This window comes from Psammomys obesus, unplaced genomic scaffold (assembly GCF_907164565.1).
Source record: "Psammomys obesus unplaced genomic scaffold, mPsaObe1.curated_primary_1811, whole genome shotgun sequence".
NCBI classification, from domain to species: Eukaryota; Metazoa; Chordata; class Mammalia; order Rodentia; family Muridae; genus Psammomys; species Psammomys obesus.
The window spans coordinates 22,063,047-22,088,148 of NW_026596040.1; the positions used below are offsets into that span (position 1 = coordinate 22,063,047).

Here is a 25,102-nt window from a genome sequence, read left to right on the forward strand (position 1 = left end):
ACCATTCTCAGCTTCTTACTGGTTTTTCATCTTGCAGTGAGTGTTTAGAGAGACATTCCTTTGATGACTGACTCATCTGTGTGCAGAGATGAATGAGAATCAGACCCAAAGTTGAAGGTAGCAAAGGAGACAGCTCCAGGCCCCAGTGAAGAGTCAGGATTCAGCAGTAGCAGTTTTTAAGGCTCAGTGACCAAGCCCTGTCAGCCTTGGGTCTTTCTTTAGTGTGCTGTTGGCTACTCCTTTACTGGCTGGGTATATCCCTCCAACTCAGATGGCCTCTTACTACAGAGTCCCAGCACAGGGTATAGTTCCTTACACCGGGCAGATGTTCAATGGGCTTGTTCAGTAAGTGAATGCTGAGTTCACTGCACAAATCATCAGTGCTTCCTTTACAGATGGAGAAACTGAGGCACAGAGAAAGTACAGGCACGCACACGCACGCACACTTTCCCACCCCAGGTGCCATGGTCAAGGGAGGCTCCATTTGACAGACATCAGGCAAATGGAGCAGGCTACTCTAATAAAGTGACTCAGTGGCTGGCGTGGGCAGCGGAATTTCTAAACATCCTGAGCGAGTCAGTGAAGGGAGGGAGCAGAGGGAAAGGAGGAAGAAAAACAAGAAACTTGGGGGAAAAAAGAAAGAGAGAGGGGAAAAAAAAAAAACCCTGAAATTGAAAACAGACACACGCGTTCACCCTCCCTCCTCCACCGCTTCCCTCCCTCCTTCTCCCAGCTTGGCCAATCAGAATCGGCCCTGCAGCCTTTCCCCCAAAGTGTGTGTGGTGGGGGGGGGGCATGTAAAGCCCACAGTGGTGTGAGCTCTGGGGCTGACTGTGGCCACAGTCCCAGCAGCCCTATCTAAGACCTAGGATTGCTCTGGGAGTAACTTTGAAAAAGAGAGAGAGAGAGAGAGACAAACAGAGGAGTCCAAGCCAGAGGGGGGGGCCCAGACCAGTCGTCAGCCTCCTGCCTGCCAGCAAGACCCAGGGCGGCCCCTCCAGGCTGCTCCACTCCTCTCAGAGGATGCTTTTGGAGTGAGGAAGGGGCCGGGCTTCTCGTCGCCCCGAGCACCTCTCCATTCCCGTGATTATCCCACGGCTTTCCCGCAATCAGGCCAGCCCTTCTACTGCTGTCCGTTTGGGGGCCAGCAAAATAACAGAGGACAGCGAGGAGGACTTCCTGGAGGGGGTGATAACACACACCAGAAGCCGTCTGTAGCAGGTAAGTCCAGGGAGGAGAAAAACCCACCCCATCTCTTGTCCCCCTTTCCTAGCCTGTGCCGCTTTGTGCGGGGGGCGGGGGGGGAGGAAGATTCGTAACAAAATCAGAGGGGAGGACAGCAGGGACTCCCCTTAATATCAGGGATGTCCCTTCACCCCTCCCATGGGTAGCTACTGCTTCCTCAATTCTGCTGCCTACCCGACCTCTTCAGACACCCCAGATCTTTCTGGGTGCTAATTGAGCAGGACATCCAAGGCACAGTAAAGTTTGGGGGTTCGGGGGGGGGGGGGGGGGGGAGGAGGTAGCAGGAGCAAGGGAGGGGACCTCAGGATCCTAGCCCCTGTCCCTTGGACCAAGTCTTGTGCCTCAGACTAAGTCTGGCCAGGATGACTTTGGAGATTTTAAATAGATTTGTAAATTTTCCAGATTCCTAAGACATCCTTCCAAGGCCCTAGCCACTGAGAAAATTCTGGCGCTCAAAGTTGTGGATGGAGGGAAGTTTACAAACCAGCCTAGAGGTCATGTGTCTGGGGTGGGGTCTAGTTCCGGGCTGTCAGGTCTAGGGGCTCCTTTGTGAAAGGGGGCACTGTGGGTGTCACAGTCTGTTTCCCTGTTTGTTCTCTCCCCCGGGACTCTGCTCTTTCTCTACTCTACCCTAAAATCTGAACCGAGTCTAATCACATTCCCCTCTTGCCCAGCTCTCCCTAGCTTCCCCCTGTCTGTAGAAAAGCCCCACCTCTGTCACTGCAGAAGGCCTGACCCCAGCACTCTGAGCGTACCCCGGGATGCTCACTTGCTCCCTGAGGCAGGGATGGTTTCTTCCTCCTAGGTTGATGCAAAGGCCACCTAACTGTAGCCACAGCCCGGTAGGTAGCGGGGTATTGGGGCTGCAGTGACAATATGCTTCCTCTACCCCACTGCCCCAGACAGACTTGGGCCCGTGGTTCCAGCCTGGTTTCTTAGTTCCAGATGTTAGATTCCAGGATCTGTGAAAGGAATTTACACCACCCTGCCTGTAGGCATTTGCCCTCCCCTCCATCCCAGTTGGAATGCTTTTCCTCATCACTTTCCTCTCCTGGGCTCTCCAACCATATTTCTTCCAGGCAGCCCTCCCTGGTTCCTCCGGTCTTCAGGTGCCTGCCACAGCTTTCCCACTAGCACCCTACCACTTGGCCTCTCCGGTGCCATCTGTCTGCACCCCACAGCCTGTGTGGACCCAGCTCTTGTTGCTTTGTGGCCCACCCCGGTGCCCAGGCCTGGGTTGGCAGTGGAAAACCAGTGGCCAGGAGGAAGGACTCACTGTTGCGTCCAACAGGCCTTTCCAACGTGATCAGTCTGTCTCTAGGCAGGGGGCCCCCGGAGCCGTAGGGAGCACAGTCAACGGTGGCACTGCCGTTGGGTGAGCTTGCTGCACACCCACGTTGTGTCCCTCACGGCAAGGCTTCAAAGTTGGTTTTGTTACCCCTGTGTGCGGACGAGAAAACCACGGCCAAGGGACTGTAGGCTCGCCCAGCAGAGCTAGTGTTTAGGCTGAAGTGGAAGTAAACCCAAGGCTTCACCCCATAGGTCCTGGTCGTGCTTCATCCGGGCATTCCCACTCCCTCCTGCAGCAGAGCCTTCCGGCTTCCATCACCACCCTGGGCAGAAAACGTAGCATCAGGCCTAGATGCTTCATGACCCCCGTGTCCGGTCCTGAGCAAGGAGGGAGGCTGTCTGGCAGGCTCCTCAGACAACAGCATGGCAAGGCAGTGTTATCAGCAGTCCTCTTTCCTCTGTGTGTGTGGGGGGGGGGGGGGGGGGGGGGGCTGGGTGGGGGGGGGGGGGGGGGGGGGGGGGGGGGAAGCTAGGGTTGTAATTGCCAGCAGATGTTGGGAGGCAGTGGAAAGCCCAGAGGATTCAAAGTCAGAAGCCCACTCTTACATAAGCATCCTGTGGCTAGCCTGGCATCCCTGGGCTGCTCCGTATCTAGAGGCCGTGAGCACTCTGAATGGCACCAGGTGTTAATTTTGTGTTAAGACAGGGTCTCTCTACGAAGTCCTGACTGAATGTACTGGAGCTACACAGAGCAGGCTGGCCTCAAACTCACAGAAATCTGCCTGTCTCTGTCTCCTGAGGGCTGGGACCAAAGGTGTTTGTTGCTGTGCCTGGTCAGGCTTGAACTTTTTTATTTTGCTGTTGGCTGAGTGTATGACCCTGTGCTATCACGTTGCATCACTGGGCTCCAGTCTTCTCTGGGAACAGTGGTGACAGTTTGAGGGCTTACCAAGATGCAAGGTGCTAGTCTGATTATTGCAGCCTGTGGCCACTTCCTGTGCGTCAGCATGCAGATAGGAGAATGCTCTGCAGCCCTAAAGACCGCCGACTGTGGAAGGGACATAGACACCTTGTACCTGTATACAGGTTGGCGCTGAGACTAGCTGCCCTCAGGCTAGAAGAGGGAATCTGGCTTTGTTCTAGCAAGGCTCCACAGTGTGGTGGAGAAGGACGAAAGAGACAGCGGTCACTGGACATTCCGGAAAGACCCATCTATTTCTTCCAGATGGTTTAGGATCCTGGGCAGTGGGTCCTTGGAATGGGGCTTCTCCCATAGTCAACTCACCCTGGAGCAGGGAGGTAGGAGAAAGGTGTGGTTCCTACGCAGGGTCCCTATGTGGCACCTCTGCTAGTGTGAGCAGAACTAACTCCTGAACAGTTGTGTTTTGTGCTGTTGTTTTCTAGACAGGGTTTCCCTGTGTAGCGTTGGCTGTCCTGGAACTCACTCTGTAGATCAGACTAGCCTCAAGCTCACAGACATCTGCCTGCCTCTGCCTAGGAGTGTGCCATCACTGCCTGGAGAAATGGGTGTGTTTTAACCTTGTTTCTGCCTTGAAGAAGCCTTTAAGTTCTTCTCTCTTTGCTCCTTAGTGCTTGGCATTCAGAACACTCATACGTATTTGCTAGGTTAATTAAATCTTGAAATCCTGAGGATCGGATACAAATTCTCCCCATTTTGCAGATAAAGAAGTGCCCAAAGAGGCTAAGTCAGTTGCCCAGAGTCCCACAGACTGGAAGTAAAGGATCCCGGATTAGCATTTGGTTGTTTCTGATTTCTCAGCCTCACGAGGAGAGCCTGGGTGGGGTCTGGGACCCAGTCTAAACTCCAAGGGCTTGCCTCATCTGTCCTCAGCATTCCAGAGAGGGGCTTGAATCCCAGAACGCCATGTGACCATGGGCCGCAGTTCAGTCCTCTCTCAGCTGAACAAAGAGGTTGACCCCGATGATCGCTAAGCTCCGTGCCACCACAGAACAATTCCAGGATTCCAAGCCCTGCCAGCCCAGACTGGCAGCCGCACAGGCCCTGCTGTGTATTCAGGGATCATGCATATTTAACTTTACAATGAAAGGCTTTTTTTTTTTTTTTTCCTTCTTACTCTTTCTCTACACATTACAGAAAGAGGTTTGGATCAATGGCTGCTAATGGAAAACCTTAACCTGCAATAAGGAAGAGAACTTTCTAACCTGGAGTGGGCCCTTTAATGTGCTCAGTTTCCTGTCCCAGGGCGTGTTCCTCCAGAACGCACATGTCTGTTTTCTTGAGAGCAAGGAGGGCTGGGAAGCACGGTTGTGAGGGCTGTGTGAGAAAGACATTTTAGATCCTTTCCGGGGCTGAGCTTTGATTTGAAGAGGAAGCAGACGATGACCCAAAACAAAGAGGGGCATTAGCAGGAGTGGTGGGAATGGATCACTAGGGACCCACACCTAGAGGAGATGTTGAATTCATACACTTGCCACTTCTTGCACAGAAACTCACCAGTTATCCTTCCTCCTGCCAAGTCTTGGGTTCTGAGCCTCAGAAAACAGCTTCCTGGACACCTAGGCCTGGCCCCACGGTCTACTACTCTCAAGCACGTTCTTGGGGCCTCAGATAATGCTCAGCCTGATGAAGGTGGGTGAAAATCAAAGATTGTCTGTGTACAGCTTTAATCACATTAATATCGTCACTCCTTCTGCCTCGGAGTACGCCTGTTTGATGTCTTGATGGTTGACGCTTTCATCTGCTGGAGGTTCCAGCTTCTCCATTCTGTGATGGACAGCACTGTCCCTGGGGAGGGTCAGAAGCTCAAGAATCGTCCGAATTTCAGAGATGAAAAGGTTTTCTTGGCACATTTGGTCTGATTTCCCTATTGTTTGGGGGTGGACCCAAGGTCAGAAAAAAAAAAAAAAAGAAAGAAAGAAAAGAAAAAGAAAAAGAAAAAAAGAAAGGACGTATTTCAAGCCATTGGAGATCACAGGTGATGGGAGCAGGCATATGTCCATACCACCACCCAGAGGGGTCCCAGCTCCACATCCTGTCTAGGGACCATTCTCCATGTCTCTCTGGGGGTAAAGCTACAGGGCAGATTTTTTTCAGAAGAGGAACAAAGCTCACTTCCATCCCAAACCTCCTCTCTCTCCTGGGTCCCAAGTATCCCAGGTTGACCTTGAACTCTCTGTCTCCACCTCCTTAGTTCTAGGACTTTAGTGTCCCCACCATGTGCAGTTTTGTACAGTGCCAAGGAACATGATTTCTTGGGGGAACAAGTGCTCTGCTGACTCAGGCACAGCCCAAAGAGCTTGATTGATGAAGGATGGGAATCCCCTGGTGTGGTTTTCTGGATCATAAAACTTCCAGTCCCATCACTTCTCTATTTTGACTGTAGTTTTTTCTTCTATGAAGAAGGGAAGAGGAAGGGAAAGACAGGTGGCCCCAGAGGCCCACCTAGCTCTGCTTTTAGCCCTTTTCCAGTCATGGCAGCAGACTCCTTCTCCTTTCTTAGATATGGTCTTATATAACCCAGGCTTGCCTTGAAATTGATATGTAGCTGAAGTTAACCTTGAACTTTGGGCCTTACTCTTTCCACCATGCAGGCATGCACCATCATGCCCAATTTACATGGTGCTGGGGATGGAACCCAGAGTTGCTCACATGCTAGGCTAGCACTCAACCAATTGAAGTACATCCCCAGTCCTCTTGCCAGGCTTCATAAGGCTGTTGGTCACATTTTGTTGGTGACCTTGTTACTTTCCTTTCTTGGAAAGTGGGTCCCCAAGAACTGTAGTCCTACCAGCTCTTCTCCTGAGGTTGAGTTTAAATGGTACAAAGGCAGCAGGGAAGTCCAGACCACTACAGAGGGAGGCAGAAGCAGGCAGATCTCTGAGTTCAAGCCCAGCTTGGTTTACAGACTGAGTTCCAGAAAATCAAGAACTACATACAGAAACCCTATCTTAGAAAATGGAAGATGAAGAAGAAGAAGAGAAGGAGGAGAGGAAAAAGAGGAGGAGGAGAAGAAAGAGGAAGAGGAAGAATCAAAAATAAAAAATCCCTCCTCACTTTACACCTGTCCCACAACTTATATAGGTGCTCCTGATGGGGACTTCTGGGTTGGCTTGGGATTCTGGGAACTGGAATCTCTGACTCTGTACCACCTCACAACCTCCCACGAAATACTTGCTAGTGTCAATCTCCTATAGGCCCCAGCCCCACCCAGGCTTGCCATTTTGGCATTATCATCTGTTAAAGCCCTGAAGATTGATATTTTGATAAATCCAGGGCAAAGCCCAAATCCTCACCCAGTGCCCCCAAAACCATTCTCTTTAGGAATGGTTGCCCTCCTTCTCTGCCTGTCGCCTGTCACTAAACCACAGCGCTAGTCTAACAGACCCATCATTGCCCTTTCCACTTCCCAAAAGTTGCTCACGCAGAGCTCTGTGGAGTGGCCTGCCTGCCATCATCTGTCATAGAACCCAACTAAACACCAGAGGCCAGCCTCCCAGAATCATAGTTGCGACCATTTACTGATCGGGAGAGTATGCCACAGGGTCTTCATCACCTTGAACTGTCATAGCAACAGCAGAAGGCTCTCATGCCTCTCTTCAGGAAACACACTCAGACAAGTTAACTTCAGAGTGGCCACATAGGGGCCAAGTGAGAGGACTGGGATTTGAATGTGGATTAAGTGGCTTTAAGATGGAGAAGCTCTCCCAGCCTGCCTGAACTCCCACACGGATTCCCTGCCCTGGATGGCATCAGGCACAGCCTGCTGGCTTTAGGGTACCGTAAGTCTGTCTGCTCTGCTCTCACCAGCTGCCTGCTCTATCCAAGAGGGAAAGGGTCACCGTTGTCTGTACAACCCAGTCCCCAGCCTTGAGAACACCGTCACTAGCTGAGATAACCGAGGACAAGGCCTGAGGAACAGAAGAGCTCACTCTATCCAGATAGTCATTCCATCCCGTGCTGTGTTAAGCATCAACAGAGCACCTACTATAGACTCAGTCCCATATTGGGAATTTGGAGAGATCCCAGATAAATCGTTAGGTATGTTCTCTGAATTGTTGGACAATTCAGGGACAGAGAAGACTTAGCTGATAGCCGTGGGCTGGGAGACATCTATCAGATCTAGCTTATTCCTAGGCTGGCTCTTTGGTAACTGAATGCACTTCCCACTGAGCACCAGTGTAGCACAGGGGAAAGGATGGATCTCATACTATCAGCAGCTCCCAGGTCCCAAATAGCCCTGGCGGCTCCCACATCCCAAGTAGCTTCCTGAGCCATCTTCTGTATCACCTGCATGCAAGTTGGTCTGCTGGCTCGCGGCTTTGCACTCTAGGCAGGCTGAGTGAGCGACTTCTGTGCAGGAGAGGGATGGAGGAGGTGGTCTCTGACTTTACATGGGGGTTCAAGGCCCTCCCTCAACATCTGCTTGCGTGCACTTCATCCACAGCCCCGACGACTCAGTGCAGAGGCCTGATTTACAGCCTGGAGAATGAGACTTAGAGAAGGCAAGTTAACAGTCAGAGGGAGAACCAGAGGATGAAGCCCTGCAGGGAGGGATAGGGAAGAGATGCTGAGAAAGTATGAGGCTGAAGGAAACGTGGACACTTTTCCTCCCAGTTCACTGCCCGGGAGGGCTCTGAGGGGAATCTCAATGTTCTATAATTGGCACAGATCAGTGGCAGGGTTTCTCCTTACTCGGCTGCTCCTGCCTGATCTGTAGACTATGGGTTGGTGTGGGAAGTCCGTGTGCTGGTGGGTCAGTAGGAATGGGATTCGAAGCCTGTCTGCCCCCTGCCCACTTGGCTCTGAAAACACATTCTCCATAAGGCCCCCCAGCCCACGGCTGATCCCGATGGTAGCAGCCAGGGAAACAGAAGGCTTGCTTGTTTGTGCCTGCTGCACCCCTCCAGCTCCAGCCTGGGACCCCCTCTCAGGGGCTCTTTTGGCTGCCAGGGCCTGGTGCTCTCGGTTGCCATGGCACCAGCCCGGGATGAGGACCTAGAGAGTGGGGGGGGGAGTGCTGCAGGGAGTTAGAGGCTGTGATTCTGTAGCTCTCAGGCTCTGGCCCTCTGTGACTATGTGAAGGGTGGTGGGCCCATAGAGGCAGGCTTGAGGTAGAGTTGGCAACACACTGAGCCAGACTGTCTAGGTATGCATGAGCCACCACGCTGGGGCTAGAGATCCCTCTCTTAATATCCTGCTGATGCTTGGATTCTACAGTGAAGCCTCAAAAAGGCTCTGACTTCTGTCTCTACTTTGTCTTTCAAATTTCTGGGTGACCACGAGAGCTCAGGTCTCCTGCACATTGTCCTCCATGAGGGCAGGGGCAGCACCCTGCCTTAGGAGGATCGTGAGAGCTTTAGGTAGTTTCCTATGGACAGACAGAGCTGCTCCTAGTTGGGAGATCAGCTATCTTGCTCACTGGTTCAGAAAACAGACTTTGAACCCAAACCAGCCTGGGTTTGCATATTATCCTAGCTCCTCCGATTACTGGTCATGTGGCTTTGGGCGAGTCATCAAACCTCCTTGAGACTCAGTGTTCTCCTCTGGGAGATGGGTATAATGAGCACACACACACACACACACACACACACACAACTGTTGTGTGAATAAAACAAAATCTCTGGATCACTTCATTGAGCAGAATGTCTGGCTCTTCTTTGTTTTCAGATTAGAACCGTGTGAGAAGAAAGATATTGTTCAGTAGCTATGGGAAGGCTGGTGGACAGAATTAGGACCAACAAAGTAGTAGGGGACAGAGTAAGACTATGCTCAGTATGGTAAAGCCACCATGGTAGTCTGGCCTCTGAGGATCCCAAGCTGTCTGAGTAGAAAGGGCTCCGGGGGGTGTGGTGAGATTTTTGTCCTAGGCATGTGCATTGCAGAGAAGGTGGGGAACTGGGCATATGTGGACCCTATTGGCCCTAAGATTGTAGCACCTGTGACTGTCAGTATGGCCTAGCTCAAAGGAAAGTCTAGAGAAGTCCAGGAATAGGAATGAATAGGCAGCAGAGATGTGATTGATGTGTGATTGGTGCTGCCTGGGCTCCCACTGTCCCTTCTGTAGGCCTGTAACTGTTAGTCCTGAGGGAAAGGCAGTGAGTGAGTGGGTGCTGGCGGGGGCTGGGAGCAGCCTGCCAAGATTTTACACTGTAGCCTCAGCTGAGCAAATGATGTGTGTCCTTTCTATGTCTCAGTTTCCTGATCTGTGAGACAGGAAAGCAGCAGTGTGTGGGGTTAAGCAGTTGGGCTAAGAACATGACAAGATCACACTCAGGAAAACCTGGCCCAGGTGACACATGAGGCCTTAAACAGCCTCTCTGTGACTGTGTAAGGGCTGCTGGGTATAGAGAAGATGGCCCGAGGCAGATTGCTACCGTCCTGGAATTTTCCAAGGCCATCTAAGTCCCCATGTCTTCTGAAATAACTGACAAGGGAAGGCCCAAGTAGATAGATCCTAGAGACTGGAAGCCAGGGGTCCCAGGGCATTGCAGAGCCAGGCTATGTGGCCTGGAATGAGGCAGTGGAGGCTGAGCCTGAGGCCAGCCAGGCGCCTGAAGCAGGGGGCAGGAAGTGCTTGCTCTGCAGGCGGCTGGGCTGTGGGCAGATGCATGATTGGGCCTCCCATCCTCCTCTCTGACCTCCTTCCCAGGCTGGTTCCCAGCATGCATGGGGACCCAGGCCCCCTCCCTGGGGCCCCTAGTGCTGTCAGGCACACACTGAGCACTTTCCCACAGGCTGTGCTACCATCACCCAACCCCCAGCACACACAGGCTATGGGGGTTTGGGGGGTGCTGCTGCAGGGGGGAATCGGTTCGTTCTTTATCTGCCTGGCTTCCTTCCAGACAGATGTTTCATTTTATTTTTGACTTCCAGAAAATAGGCCATTCCTTTTCCATCGTGTCCCTGGGGAGGCCTCCTGGGGAGAGGAGCACAGAATAAGTGTGGTACCCTAGGGAGCTGAGAGGACAGGGACCTTCAGCAGTGAGGAGCCCTGGTAGGGATTAAGTGATGAGTTAAGTGATGGTTCCTATAGCCATGGCTTAGGAGCTGCCTTTACCTGAGAGCCACAGAGAGCCATAGACAGGGCAGGGAAATGACAGGGTCAGATGGGTGCTGCAGAGAGAGGGAGTGAGGACAGATGGAGGGCAAGGCACACAGAGGCAGCCGGAAGCTGAATGGCTAACCAACATTGTCAGTCCTTAGTGGTACCCTAAGGTTCCTGGGGAGAGCCACTGTACAGTGGTAGCATGCTGAGACTTCTCCAGGAAAATGTGCCATAGGATGGAGGGGACGGGCTCTTTTCCTTCCCGGGCTTCTCTTCCCACTTGGAACTATATCCTCACCCTCCAGACCCTCCCAGGATTGAGGGGGACAACTTCCTGACTGGTACTGTAAGATCACACCCAGATCAGCTGGCTCTGGGAGGGCTAGAGGTGCCAAAATCTGTCAGGTCCAGGCCAGGCTGTTGTCACTTGTTCACTGTCCAGCTGCTAGCCAAGGATTTTGTCCCAGGCTGCAGATTCCTCTTACCCCCGCACACTCCCAGCCTAGAGCTGGCTGCCCCTTCTGAGCTGAGTCATGACATCCCAGCCCGGGGTTGGGGAGACTCATTCCTGCCCCCACCCCTAAGCCAGCATTCCAAGTCCACAGGGCAAGGGGCCTGAGAGCCATGTCAGCCTGGAAAGTTCTTCCTCTCTCTTGCACTGGGCTGTAATATAGGTGGATAACAGAGCGAAAATATGCATTTCTTCTATCCTGCCAGTTATCCAGGACTGTGAAGGACCCCTGATTTGGAAGACAGGACAGGGCCAGGAAACAAATTTGTGTCCCACTTTTGCCAGGTATTTAGATACAGAGTTCTCACTCTGTATCTCTGTCACGGGTGTCCCCCTGTCTGGGACAGGGTAAGGAAAGTGACTGTTCTGTGGAGAGGCAGGGCTATATGTAGCTGGAGCCTATACCAGGCAGTGAGCTGCACCATCCCATAACCTGTTAGGTCCTATCCTCTGTGGGACATCTCATTTTCCGGCCCCAAGCCTTAGTTTCCCCAGCTTTAACAGTGAGCCTCGGAAAGGGACGAGTAGATGTTTCCTGGCTGCAGGGCATTGACATTCCAAGAGTCTGACCTTGTGACCCCAGGACTGGGCCTCCTGCTTGGGTATCTTGTTTATTCAGAACTCAGTGGGACTGAGGCTGGTGACACAGGGACCACCGAGCACCCCTTTGAACGGCAGCTGGCTTTCTTCATTGCGTTTCTGCCCGGCCTGTTCCCCACCTCCGCTCAGTGCTAACAAAAACCCTCCATGTTTGAAACCAGTTCAATGGCAACTGTTCAGCCTGTGCATCGCCTCCTTCTCACCTTAGAGCATGGCTCTGTGCCCCTGTCATATGCACTCCTGAACTCCGTATCTCTGAAACCTGCCTCTTGGGCCCACCAACGTGCAGCCACCAAGTCCTGTTGACTCTCCGCTACGCTACACTGATCTCAAAACCATCTGTTTCAGTCAGTCCCCACCCACTGCCCTCTGCCCAGCCACGCACTGTGATGAGGGAAGGCTGCAGGGGGGTGACAGGTCCTGGAGGGGCATGCTGCCTCATGTCTGTCTCTACTTTCCTCTTGCCTTGTCTGCGTTTCTTGGCAATCTTCCAAAGCGGCTTCCACCTCAGCTTTCCTAGCTATGAAATGGGAATGATTGTTCTCTGCCTCAGAGCTGTCAGAGGATCAAGTGACCCAATCGCTCCTTTCAGCTTGTGCACAGATACATGTGCTGAGGGTGATCGCGATCCTGGGTACCCATGTTCTTCACATGTCCAATGTGGGGGGTATGTGAGAGGCAGTTACACATGAGTGCATCTCCCATGGACACATGGTAAAGTACCCAAGCGTTGATCTGTGCAGTGTTCGTGTTCACGTGTACCGGGCACTGAGTGAGCCGTGTGCACGTGTGTCTTGTGTGGGCATGCATATGGTTCGTGTCTGCGCCAGGGTTGGGCACACGCCCAAATAGCTACACATGTGTGTGCTGTGGAAGAGCGTGTGAGAGAGAGCGTAGGCAGCGGCTGGCTATGTGCATGTGTTCACCGCGTGCAGGCCTCCTTCTGGCAGCAATGCAGAGGCCCCCCCTCCCAGACTTCTTGTGTCGTGGGAGCCTCAGGACCCCGAGGGAGGAAAGCTGATGCTGGCGGATGTGGCCAAGATGGGCTAGATTTATTTAGATTAAGTTGGTGGGAAAGGAGTGGGGAATTGTGTGTGCCTGTGAGCGGGAAGGCTGAGGCTCTGAGGATGACTCCCAAGCACGGTCCCTCCCCTGGGCCTCATTCTGATCTGCTAAGAGGTGCCTCAGATCTGTTGTGAGAAGCTGAGCACAACCCCTTCTCTTCCTGACCACAGCAAGGGGATGGGATCTGGGGATTCTCTCCACTATAGGAGACTCAATCTATCCAGCAGAGAAGGTAGAGGGTGCCTGCCACTTGGTGCCCATGCTGACCTAGGTGACTCTTTTCTGGAGCACAGCTTCCTCCCTTGAAGAAAGGAAGTTGTCAGAGGCATGTCCTCAGGGCAAGTCAGGGGGCTGCCTGGTCCTTTCTGAGGCTGCTCAGAACACAGCAGCCCCAGAAGCACAAAATGTTCCATAAGGTACTGAATGGACAGCTAGGGTTTTCCAGAGCCACTGAGGCGACCAGGAGGCAATGCTGGGTGCCTGAGCCCCACTCTGATGAGGCCTCAATCTGTATGTAACTTGCTGTCCGTGCCACCCTTCTAAACCCTGAGTTCCTTTGGTGGGAAGTCACCTGAAAAGCCATCTAACTCCCAGGTGTATAGAGGAGGAAACTGGCCATTTAGACAATGTGCTCGAATTTTCACTCTAGGTCAGTGGGATGAGATGGGTCATGGATTCTCAGGTACTATGGCCTCAAAAATGTCATCTGTATTCCTGACCAGCCATTTCTTCTTCAGGTCACTGCATTGAGAATAATAGTGGCCAGAACCTTCTCTTTGATAAATCAAAAAGGTAGAACTTTCTAATAATGACAAGCTCTCTGAGATAACCATCACAGAGCTGGGCTGTTGGTGGCGCACTTCTTTAATCCCAGCACTTGGGAGTCAGAGGCAGGTGGATTTCTGAGTTCAAGGCCAGCCTGGTTTACAGAGTGAGTTCCAGGACAACCAGGGCTACACAGAGAAACCCTGTCTTAAACAAACAAACAAACAAACAAACAAAAAAGATGACCATCACAACCTTTCTGTGAATGGATATGCAAATGAGCCCAGGGCTAGCAGGAGATCCAGTCATTGTCACAGTGGCTTCAAGGGCCTGGTGAGGGGAGCTGTTCTTTTTTCAGGGAGAATCAAGCCACTCTAAGACTGCTGGCATCTTTGACTTGCATTGTCCCTCAGCTCAGTTGCCTAGTCTGTCCTCCCCATAGCTGGAACCTGTTTTATGTCTATGTGACCTGGTCACAGTTCTGGGCCTCTTTGGATCTTTTCTTCCCATTTCAGAAAGCTCCTTTCCAGTTTAGAGCCCTTGCTCTTAGTTACCCCAGCCTTACTCTCTGCAGAAGGCCTGCAAAGGAAAGATGGAGTGCCACAAAGTAGCAGGGTTGGGACTGCATGCCATGAGGTTCCAGCCTACAGGGTCAGCACAGCCTACCAGAGCCAGGCCAGCCTCCTTGCAGTGACCTCCCATCTCCTGGCCAGCAGGCCAAATTCCTCCTTTAGAATAATAAACAGTGTAGCCAGCCAGGGAGACTGGGAGGGGAGGGGAGGAAGGCTGAGTTGTGCCCTCCCCCACCCTGAGCTGCTAATGATTTTCTTTGGCCCACATCTCTGGCAGGAAGTGGGAAGCCAGAGGGGTACCCACCAAGGGGAAGATGGGCCTCTGTGGGGTCTGTTGGTTCTGCCTGGGTACCCAATGCTCTCTATGTTGCCCAAGGAGGCCTGTTGTCCAGCTGAGGGGGGCCAGCACCAGAGGGATGTGAGGGGGAGAACTGAGCAGGGGGCATCAGGAAGGTTTTGACCAGCAATAATTCTGAGAGGGGAGACTCAGGGCCACAGAGGGGTCCCTCAGGCAGGCTATCTGAATTGGAGGAAAGGAGGAAAAGCAGGTTTGCGCAGCTCGCTTCTTAGGGTGTTGAACAGAGCTGGGCTGGGCCTTGTCTGGGTCTCATGCCCTCCCTGGTGGTGTAGTCATCAGCTCCTCTCTGGCCAGGGGCTCTGCCCACAGACATGGCCCTGATGGCGACAGAGCCCATGAGAGCTGACTCCTCAGCCCTGGGTAGGAAACCAGAAAGGGTGACATGGTGGAGGGGATGGGCTGCCCTACCATCTCAGGATGCTCCTTGCCGCCTGCCACGTGATTGCCTCCTATGTTTCTTGATCTGTGACTCTGACGAAACCTGGTGATTGGTGATGGTTTAGAGTCTGAGGAATGGCTGTCGCTGCTCCAGCACTGTTTCACAAATGCCCTCTTTGTCGTCCTCTGCCCCCACCATTCAGCCGTCTTCTTCTTGAACAGGCTCTGTTAGGAACCCCAGGTAAATGTCTTTGTTTCTCAGAGCCTCAGTTTCCCTATATGGACATTGAAGGTGGAGATGGGAAGCTTGGCTTCAGTGGTCTCCAAGGACCTTCAAAGGCTGATAAATTAGATAAGGCTGTGAACCTGGTCCCTCTCTCCTGGGCCTCCTGCACAGCTCTGTGCTGAGTAGGGGGGCCAGCCCACTCCCACATTCCATAGTCCTGACCCCCTCCCCACTTCCCTTCCCACAGACGTCCCATTTCCTGTTGTACTTGTGGAGGGAGCTGTGGGAGTTCTCCAGGCTCTGGCTCACCCCCTCCTACTCCTCCAGGCCTTTCATCACGCTTTCCCAAATATTTGTCCTGGCAGATAAGTGCCTGGTATTGGAACTGTCACTCGGAGGACTGAGCTGTCAGAGCTGGCAGGCCCTCTATCTAGCCCAATTTCCCCACTTCCACTGTAATATACAGGGAAACCGAGGCCCACAGGCAAAGGACTCAACCAAGTCCATATGGGAATTGGCAACAAAGAGGAGAGGGCTTGGGAAGCTAGATGTCTTTCCAGCCTTGAGACAGAAGGTTGGATGCTCAGGCAAAGCTGACTCTTTAGGAATCAGGTCTAAGGTGGGCCCTGGCACTGCCTTTGCTCACACTGGACCCTGATCCCTGTCTTACTCTACAGGGCACCATGGGGCTTCCACATGTGATGCCAGCTTCAGTCCTCAAAGGTAAGCAAACTGGGGACAAGGGTGAGGACTCCAGGGATGCTCTAGGGAGCTGGCATTGGTGGTGCTTGGTAGCATGAGAATGAGTCCAGAAGCTCCACTGTTCTCTTGAGCCTCAGTTTCCCTGTATTAGAAGGTCTATGGAGACCTCCTTCAACTGCCCACGTATTAGCTTTTTATTTGTTTAGATCTCCTCAGTGACTACCTCCTTGTCCAGAACCACCAGCTCAAGTTCCTTGCTTATCCCTCTGCACCCACAGCACCCGCTGAGACACCCCAGTCTTCTATCCCTCTTCAGTCCAGCTGAATACCTGCCTTCAGCTCTCGAAGGTCTGGGCAAATGCCCAAGCAACCAGGGAATATGAGGGTGTGGCTTATAAAATTCTCCTTGTGAACACAGGTGTATGGTGCTTCCTCCAATCTTTCCCCCAGAAGCTATCATGGGGAAGGCACCAGTCATTTGACACATTTCTTAATCCTCCCCACCCCTGACTGCCAAGCCCCCAAAGGTCTCAGCATCCCACTAACCGTAATCTGCCCCAACTCTAAGCTATAGAGACTTCCTTTCCTATGGCCACCTGTGGGCTCCAAAGGAACCTGAGCAGCTACAGAGAGGAGGCCCAGGGAGTGACCTGGAAGGCAATGCAGGAACTGAAGGTCTGGGGATTACTTCCACCGGATTTCCTGCCCCTTTCTCCTGCATGCTGCCTGCACATAGCATAGCTGGAGTGCTTAGAGGCTGGACTCAGTGAGGCAGGAGTCCTAGAGAGCCTGAATGTGGTCAAGCAAGCAGGCTGTGTTGATTGGGAAGATGTGTTCTTTAAGGACTTGGGTGCTATGCAGAGAGGTTTCCAGGACAACTCTGGGGAAGGAGTTAATGTTTCTGCCCTAATGTGTGACCCTTCCTGCCCCAAAGGCCAGTTGTTGCTGTCCGTGCTGCTGCTGCTGGGACCACAGACCCCCCAAGGCCTAGTCATCATGCCCCCTGGGCCAGAGTTCATTCTCAACATCTCCAGCACCTTCGTTCTGACCTGCTCAGGCTCAGCTCCAGTGATGTGGGAACAGATGTCCCAGGTGCCCTGGCAAGAAGCGGCCATGAATCAGGATGGCACCTTCTCCAGCGTGCTGACACTCACTAACGTCACTGGGGGAGACACCGGAGAATACTTCTGTGCCTACAACAACTCCCTAGGGCCAGAGCTCAGCGAGCGGAAGCGTATCTACATCTTTGTGCCAGGTAAGGGCACGAGCCTGTGTGCCTGCTCCCTCACTGTCCTCTCCACAGCACGGAGTACAAAAGGGAGCCTGAAGAGTACCTCATGACTCTTCAGCTGTGTGACACAGGAAAAGAACAGCATCCAGCCTGGCTCAGCGCAGGAGCATTCTCCTCCCCACCCACTGTCTGCTCTCTCCCAGACATCTCTGCTCTTGCCCTTCAAGAATTCTCATTTTCAGCTGGTTTCAACCTGTCCATTTTGGCTCCCATATCCTACTGCCCTGTTCTTTGAGCTCCGGGTACAGCTACTCTTTAGCTTAAGACTCTTCACCCCCTCACCCCAACGCCAGCCCTGTCAACATCAAAAGAGCAGGAAATGGCCAATGAGAATATCTTCTTTAGTCCCATTGTGCTACTATAACAGAAGGCCCAGGACTATTTCTAATGAACCGAATTGATCGGCACACAGTTCTGGAGGCAGGGACTAGCATCGGCAGGGGCCCCTCAAGATCTGGGGCCCCTCAGATCTTGATATTCAGCATCCCGCAAGAATATTTTCTTTCTTTCTTTCTTCTATTTTTCTCTTCTTCCTCTTCCTAAACTGGGGGGGGGGGCCGGTCTCACACGTCACCCCGGTTGGTATGGAACTCACTGTGTAATCCAGGTTGACCTCAAACTCATAGAAATCCACTGCCTCTGCCTCCGCCTCCTGAGTGCTAAGATTTAAAGGTGTGTGGTGTCACACTCAGCATCTTTTTCTTTATTTTTGAGGTAATGTCTAGTTCTTATGAGGCCAAAGATGTACTTGAACCTCTGACTCTCCTACTTCTACCTCTACCCTTGAACCTCTGACCCTCCTACCTCTACCACCTGAGTGCATTTTTGCACCTCTTTCATGAATGCAAGGCAAGCAATCTACCAATTGAGCTGCATTTCTAGACCCAGCAAAATCCTTCTTGCTACTTTATACCATGGAAAAGGCAGAAGGGCAAGAGAGAGCAAGAAGAGCAGAAAGGGCTGAACTTAACCTTTTGTAATTGTACCAGTCTATGATGCCTTCCTGAGTTATCGCCCCTGCCTCCACTTTTTCTTTTTGGCACTGGGGATTGAACCCAGGTTCTTGTGTGTAATAGGCGAGGACTTTCCCAGGCCTCTCTATTCTTATCATTTAAAATTTTTATTTATATGTGTATGAATGTATTGTGTGTGTGTGTTGTATGTGTGTGTATGTGCTCTCGCACACATGCACCAGCCACACAAAGGCCAGAAGTTGGTGCTGGATTCCCTGGAGCTGGAATTACAGGTGGTTGTAAACTACCTGATGTAGGTGTTAGGAAACAAATTCAAATTCTCTGGAAGAGTAGTAAGTTCTCTTAACCCTGGAGCCATCTCTCCAGCTCCTACTGTTCCTGTTTTTTGTTTGTTTGTTTGTTTGTTTGTTTGTTTGTTTGTTTGCTTTTTGGTTTTGGTGGCTATGGCTGGCTTTGAATTTGCTGTGTAGCTTTGGCAGGCCTCACATCTGTAGTCCTTTAACCTTTAATATCAGCTGCATAAGTAGCTGAGATCACAGGCCTTCACCACCAGTTCTGGCTGACAGTTATTCCTTAAAAATCCTACCTGTAAATATTGTTAAAGTGGCAATTATATTTCGATGCAGTTTGGCGGGGACCAATGTCAGAAGTATAGCAGCATCTTTATTCTGTATTGAGGTAACTGCGGGCCAGAAGCACGAAGAGACTGCTCAAAGTCAAACAGCAACTAACTCACCACTGTCCTGGCTGTGACTAAACACCATGACCTGACCAAAAGCAATTTGGGAAGGGAATAGCCTATAGTCCACTGGGAAGAGAAGTGAGGGTAGGAACCTGGAGGCAGGAACTGAAGCAGAGACCATGGAGGAATGCTGCTTATTAGCTTGCTCCTCATGACTTGCTTAGCCTATTTTCTTATAGAACCCAAGACTACCTGCCCAGGAGGGCCACCACCCACAGTGGGCTGGGCCTTCCCATGTCAATCATTAATCAAGAAAATGCCCCACCGACTTGCCTACAGGCAATCTGATGAAGGCATTCTCCCAGTTGAGTTTCCCTCTTCCTAGATGACTCTAGCTTATGTCAAGTTGATAGAAAAACAAAAACCAAAACCAAAACCTAACCAGGATGTTTTATTTCTTGGCTCTATTCCTGACAGATCCTACCATGGGCTTCCTCCCTATGGACTCTGAGGACCTATTCATTTTTGTTACGGATGTAAGTGAGACGACAATTCCATGCCGAGTGACAGACCCCCAGCTGGAGGTGACACTGCATGAGAAGAAAGTGGACATCCCTCTGCATGTACCCTATGACCACCAGCGAGGTTTCACCGGCACTTTTGAGGACAAGACTTACATCTGCAAAACCACCATTGGGGACAGGGAAGTGGACTCTGATACCTACTATGTATACAGCCTCCAGGGTGAGCCCCCCTCCTTCTTACCCTGCAGAAAAGAATAGCCCCTCTGTTTACTAAGCTCCACATCTCATTGGATTCTCCTGTAGTTTTGGGAGGGACCTAGATAGTGTTCTCTCCATTTTATGTCCAAGGAAACAAAGGCTCAGGGAAAGGATGGAGCTGGTCCACAGTCATAGTGCACTAAGGGCTGGTCTGGGCTGCATAAGGTAGGGACAAAAGCACAGGCTTGGAGCCAGCTGGGTTGGATCCCAGCTTGGCCACTTCCCATCTGGAATACTTCGCACATGTGCCTGATTCCACCTCCCCCCCCCCATAAGATAAGAACGGTGAGGACCTCTTTCCTCATGAGATTTTGGGGAAGGTAAATTAAAGAGATGAAGGTGCCTAGCGTGTGAAAGGTGCTGGGTAAATTTCTTCACCCTTGGATTCCTAGAGGATTTTGGCTTCTAGAAGGCTCTCTCACTGTCAGCTCCGGGAAGATAGAGATTCTGTCAGTGATGTTTCCTCCTCTAGCCCCAGTGTCTAGCATAGTGTTTGTGTATGGTAGCAGCTTAATTATTATTGGCCGAATCAATGAATGGATCTTTCACAACTGCCAACCTTTCCTTGTGGCCGGCTCCCATTCCCCAAGCCTAGTGCTGGTGGCTGTTGATGACCTCCTTGGCCCTAATCCAGTCTCTCCACCCCACTCCAGTGTCATCCATCAATGTCTCTGTGAACGCAGCCCAGACAGTGGTCCGCCAGGGTGAGAACATCACCATCAATTGCATTGTGATGGGAAATGATGTGGTCAACTTCCAGTGGACATACCCCCGCATGAAGGTAATACTTGGTAAGGGTTGGAAGGCCAGAGCGGACTTGGTGGCTCACACTGACTTCTGATTTGGGCACTTGTCCTTGCAGAGCGGGCGGCTGGTGGAGCCAGTGACGGACTACCTCTTTGGAGTGCCCTCCCGCATTGGCTCCATCCTGCAAATCCCCACTGCTGAGCTGAGCGACTCGGGGACCTATACTTGCAATGTGTCGGTGAGCGTGAATGACCATGGAGATGAGAAGGCCATCAACATCACTGTGGTCGGTGGGTGCCTTGGGCTCAGCCCTCTACCCCACCCTGAGCTGGACCAGACTCTGGGCACAGACCTGGGATCTGCTTCAGTATTATAAGAATGAAGTCTAGCATCCGTCACAGATTTAGCTCTAAGCCCAACCTCGACTTCCCACTTAGCCAGCAAGACTCCTAGTTCATTTTCAAGCCCTCAGTGGAGGCCTTGGCAACCCCACTGCCAGAGTCAACCTCTGCACTAGTTTGAAGTTCCAGGGTGTAGAATATAGATCCAGAACAGAAAGCTACAACTCCAGTCCCAACTACAGCACTGACTCTAATGCCATCAGCACCAAATTCCATCCCTACTCCCATCCCAGCCAAAGCTTGCACTGCAGAAGTCCTGCCCCTAGATTCCAGCAGCCCTTAGAAGGACCTTAAACAGATAAGCGCCTGGTGCAGGCCTCCAGGAACGCTCCCCAGTGATGGGCCGGGTGAACACCCCCATTGGTGTCTACACATAGCCCCGCCCACAGGGCCCGCCCCTGACTGTTTTACCTTCACAGAGAAAGGCTATGTGCGGCTGCTGGGAACACTGGGCGATGTACAAATTGCCGAGCAGCATCGGAGCCGGACGTTGCAGGTGGTGTTTGAGGCTTATCCGCCGCCCACTGTCCAGTGGTTCAAGGACAACCGTACCTTGGGTGATCCCAGCGCTGGCGAGATGGTTCTGTCCACTCGCAACGTGTCTGAGACCCGGTGAGCGCCAGCTAGTCCACTTGTTTTGGAAGCTTCAAGGCAGGGTCTTCAGATGCTAACAAAGCTAGGATCGCCTTGTCTGAGAGTCTGCTGTGTGCTATGTGCATGTCAGGTACTCAGGATGCTGCAGGACCAGAACAGGCCACTCTGCCCCTCCTTGTGGGGGAAGCAGACACTAGTGGGCTGGCCTCTTAGAGGTTTAGTTAGAGGCTGGATGGGAAGGTATCCCTGAGGCTAGAGATCAGCAGACAGGCAAGACTGTGCCCCTCTGAAGAGGATAAGCTGCAGAGAGATGGATACAGACCCTGGTCCACCCCAAGCCTTCCTTGTAGCCTGTGGCTGAGGATTCAGGAGACTGGCTCTGCTGCCATCATCTATTCGACCTTGGAGAGGGTGTCCCTTCCCTCTGCAGTCTACAGGAAGGTGGGGACGTGTTAGGGGTTCCAGCAGTTCTGATCTGGCCTGGCCTGCTCCATAGGTACGTGTCAGAACTGACCTTGGTACGTGTGAAGGTGGCAGAGGCTGGCTACTATACTATGCGGGCCTATAATAAGGACGAAGCGGCCCAACTCTCATTCAAGCTGCAGGTCAATGGTAAGAACCATCTCCCTTTCTCTCTCTCCTCCTCCTCCCTCCCTCCTCAGCCCCTCTTCCTTCCTTCTCTGCCCATCCACCCACAGGAGAAGCTGGAGAAAGGACCTGGAACCAAGGAGGCTCTATTTTAGACAGCTGATCTGTCAGGTCCCCTCTCTGAGCCTCAGTTTCCCTAGCTGCAACAGAAGACCATCAGATTATACCGGTGTTCTCCCAAACCTGGGCCATTTATGTACCAATGGCAAAACTTTGTTTCTCACATACCGTTCATACTTTGCTGAGTAATTTCATTATAGCAATCTGTTCAGAGTTCTACCTTTTGTGATTTGCATGCTAGTGGGGGAAGACAAATAACAAAGGGGGAAATCCCATCAAAAACAAAAAGGGTTAGAAGGTAACAAGTAACTTTAGGGAGGTGGGGAAGGAGGAAGAGAGGCAGAAGACAGATGATAGACAAATTCATCAATAGACGAGAGAGCATGGCATATCACGTGGTGAGGGTTGTAGTTTTCAATATAGTGATCAGGGTTGGCCTAATTCTGGAGGTGGCATCTGTGAAGAGACTTGAAGAAGGGGAGTGTTAGAAATCGTGAGGGATGAGAGTTACACGACGGGTTCACAAATCACACCCCAAGACCGGTTCCACGTGGGAGGTTTATTAGGGGAAGGGGCTGCAGAGACCGTCTCTGAATGAAGCAGGAGAGAGAGAGAGAGAGAGAGAGAGGAGGAGGTTCGAGTTCTCTTATAAGGTGACCCAGAGCATGCGCAGGTGGTTCCAGGTGACCAGTGGGTGGCCTTCTAGGTGGTCTCACAGATGCCAGATATGGTTCATCAGGTCCCTTGGGGTTGGCCGTAGAGATGCCTGCTTACGGATCCCAACAGGGAGGGCGGTAGACAAGTGGATATTTGGGGAAAGGGCTCTCCAGATCATGCATCTCCCTTGCCACAATGCCGGAGAAACAGCAGGAAATTGAGCATAGCCAGAACAGAGGGCCCTGGCGTATAAGGAGGGGCATGAGGTCAGGGCAGAAATGGAGAAAGGATGGAGGGGAAGAGAGTAGCTGGGTAAGTAAGTGCTTGTGGGGTTGGTCTGGACAGCTTTGGCTTCTATTGTGCCTGAAATGAAGAGCCATGACAGGGACTATGGAGCATAGAAACGACATAATAACGACTTAATGTTTTGTCAATTATCTTTCTAAAAATAAATTTATTTTGAAAGACAAATTTAGCATCTCAATTGTAGATGGAAACTCAGTGTCATATGCCACAAATATAAACCAACCAGTAAAATAAATTCAGAGGAAACAACAATGCTGTTAAAATCTAGCTTTATGGGCCTGGCTATCCAGGGCCCTGGGGCCTGTTCTCTCTTTGTTAATGGAAGAACAAGTCTCAGAGTGATGTTAAGGACAGACTCTGAGCCTTGCCCTTTGATGTACCCTAAAGGAATCTGTCACTTTCACTCTGTGACTCCTGGCTGTTCACCTGCAGCCCCCTGCCTGGTGGGGGATGGGGCGGGGGAGGAGTGGAGAGTGTGTGTGGGGTCTGGATGACAGAGCATGTCTTTCTGAGAGCCTTTCCTGTTCGTCTGTTCTGATCACCCCACTTCCTGACCCTATACTCTTGTCTGTTCAGTTCCAGTCCGTGTGCTGGAGCTGAGTGAGAGCCACCCTGCCAATGGGGAGCAGACGATCCGCTGCCGCGGCCGGGGCATGCCTCAGCCGAATGTCACTTGGTCTACCTGCAGAGACATCAAAAGGTGAGCTTGCCCTGAGCCCCAGCCTCCTGCAGCTCTTCTCTCTTTGTTAAGGAAAGAACAAGTCTCAGAGTGATGTTAAAGAATGCCTACAGCTGCCCAGAATGATCAGTGTCCGGTAATCTAGGCCGGCCTAAGAGGTCCAGGCCACATCTTACAGCAGTCCTCTGCCTTCCTGGAGACACTGTGTCTAACCTAAATTGCTCCTTTTCTTATGTTGATCTTGAGCCCTCCTCAGCCTGAAAGGTGCGGGCTCTGGCCCAAAGAGGTGTTTAATTCACCAAGTAGATGTTCTATACCCTGGACAAGAGCTGAGTCTAGGTTAGTAGATGGAGACAGTCTGTCTCTACCTCTGACACAATGGGTAACCTAAAGGGGCCAATGAGTGAATTTTGCCTTTTAGGAGTCTCAGTTCTGGAGCCTGAGCGCCCCCTGCTGGTCCATCTACACAACACCCTAGGAATCCACTTAAGGACCAGTCATAGAAATTAAGCGTGTGTTCCTTCTGCCACTATTCAATGATAAGATCTGCTTTGGGCCTTGGCGTCCCCATCTGCAGAGGGGAAATTAAGAGAGGCTGCAAAGCCAATCCCTTTGTGTCTCCTGGCAGGTGTCCACGGAAGCTGTCACCTATACCCTTGGGGAATAGTTCCAAGGAGGAGAGCCAGCTGGAAACTAATGTGACTTTCTGGGAGGAAGAGCAGGAATATGAGGTGGTGAGCACACTGCGCCTGCGTCACGTGGATCAGCCGCTGTCAGTACGCTGCATGCTGCAGAACTCGATGGGCAGAGACTCGCAGGAGGTGACCGTAGTGCCACACTGTGAGTGCCCCAGCCGTGGGTGGCTCTGATGACCTCTCACCCCTTCCTTGATTCCACTGTACTGAACCTGAATTCCCAAATCGGGTCAAATCAGCATGTTCACAAACCCACGGAAACATCACAAAATCCACACGAGTACGTTTCTGTGCACGCACACAAAATAGGACGTGGACACAGGTGCACAAGTCTGTACACCACAAACCTGAAAAGCATTGACTCTCAGTTGTAGGAAATGAAACTGGCGTGCATGATGCATGGTGCAAACTTGCAGAAGTAGGTTGATCCTGGGACTCAGGTGTACTGTCTTCATGTGCACGTTTGTGATCCGTGCTAGGATGTTTAATCTCCAGGGTACATGCATGTTAGCGTGCACTCAGGCAAGCACTGTTCAGGCAAGTGCTGTTCATGTATGCAAAGCTGCAGAATATATCTTTGTAAGCTGTGTGTGTGAGCCTGCCCAAATCTAAGACTTGTGTGTAAATCCACAAAACGAACGTCTACGTGCATGCACATGTGGGACCACAATCCCCATACATGTATTTAAGCCATACATGAACGATTCCCATGCATGTATGGAAACTGGTGTTGTGAGGATCAGTAATCACATAATCATAACGTATGAAAGCACTGAGCACAACTCTGTATACACACAACTCCAGACAATGTGTGAACCTTAGCAGGCACACACACACACACGTACAA

At 51.7% G+C, this 25,102-nt stretch overlaps 1 protein-coding gene across 2 annotated transcripts in view; it reads left to right on the top strand.

Annotated features, from left to right (window-relative positions):
* The first annotated feature begins 875 nt into the window (after positions 1-875).
* Positions 876-25,102, top strand: part of Pdgfrb (platelet derived growth factor receptor beta) — a 37,796-nt gene continuing 13,569 nt past the window's right edge. Inside the window, exons 1-10 of one of the 2 annotated variants that reach the window (XM_055622744.1) lie at positions 876-1,221; positions 15,715-15,760; positions 16,674-16,994; positions 19,164-19,430; positions 20,122-20,249; positions 20,331-20,505; positions 21,036-21,228; positions 21,707-21,822; positions 23,458-23,581; positions 24,189-24,400. In XM_055622744.1, the coding sequence (XP_055478719.1) occupies positions 15,721-15,760; positions 16,674-16,994; positions 19,164-19,430; positions 20,122-20,249; positions 20,331-20,505; positions 21,036-21,228; positions 21,707-21,822; positions 23,458-23,581; positions 24,189-24,400 (1,576 nt within the window). In that variant the 5' untranslated portion in view covers positions 876-1,221; positions 15,715-15,720. Of the gene's footprint in view, positions 1,222-5,124; positions 5,147-15,714; positions 15,761-16,673; positions 16,995-19,163; positions 19,431-20,121; positions 20,250-20,330; positions 20,506-21,035; positions 21,229-21,706; positions 21,823-23,457; positions 23,582-24,188; positions 24,401-25,102 lie in introns of those variants that run through there. The other variant, XM_055622743.1, reaches the window with a different exon arrangement.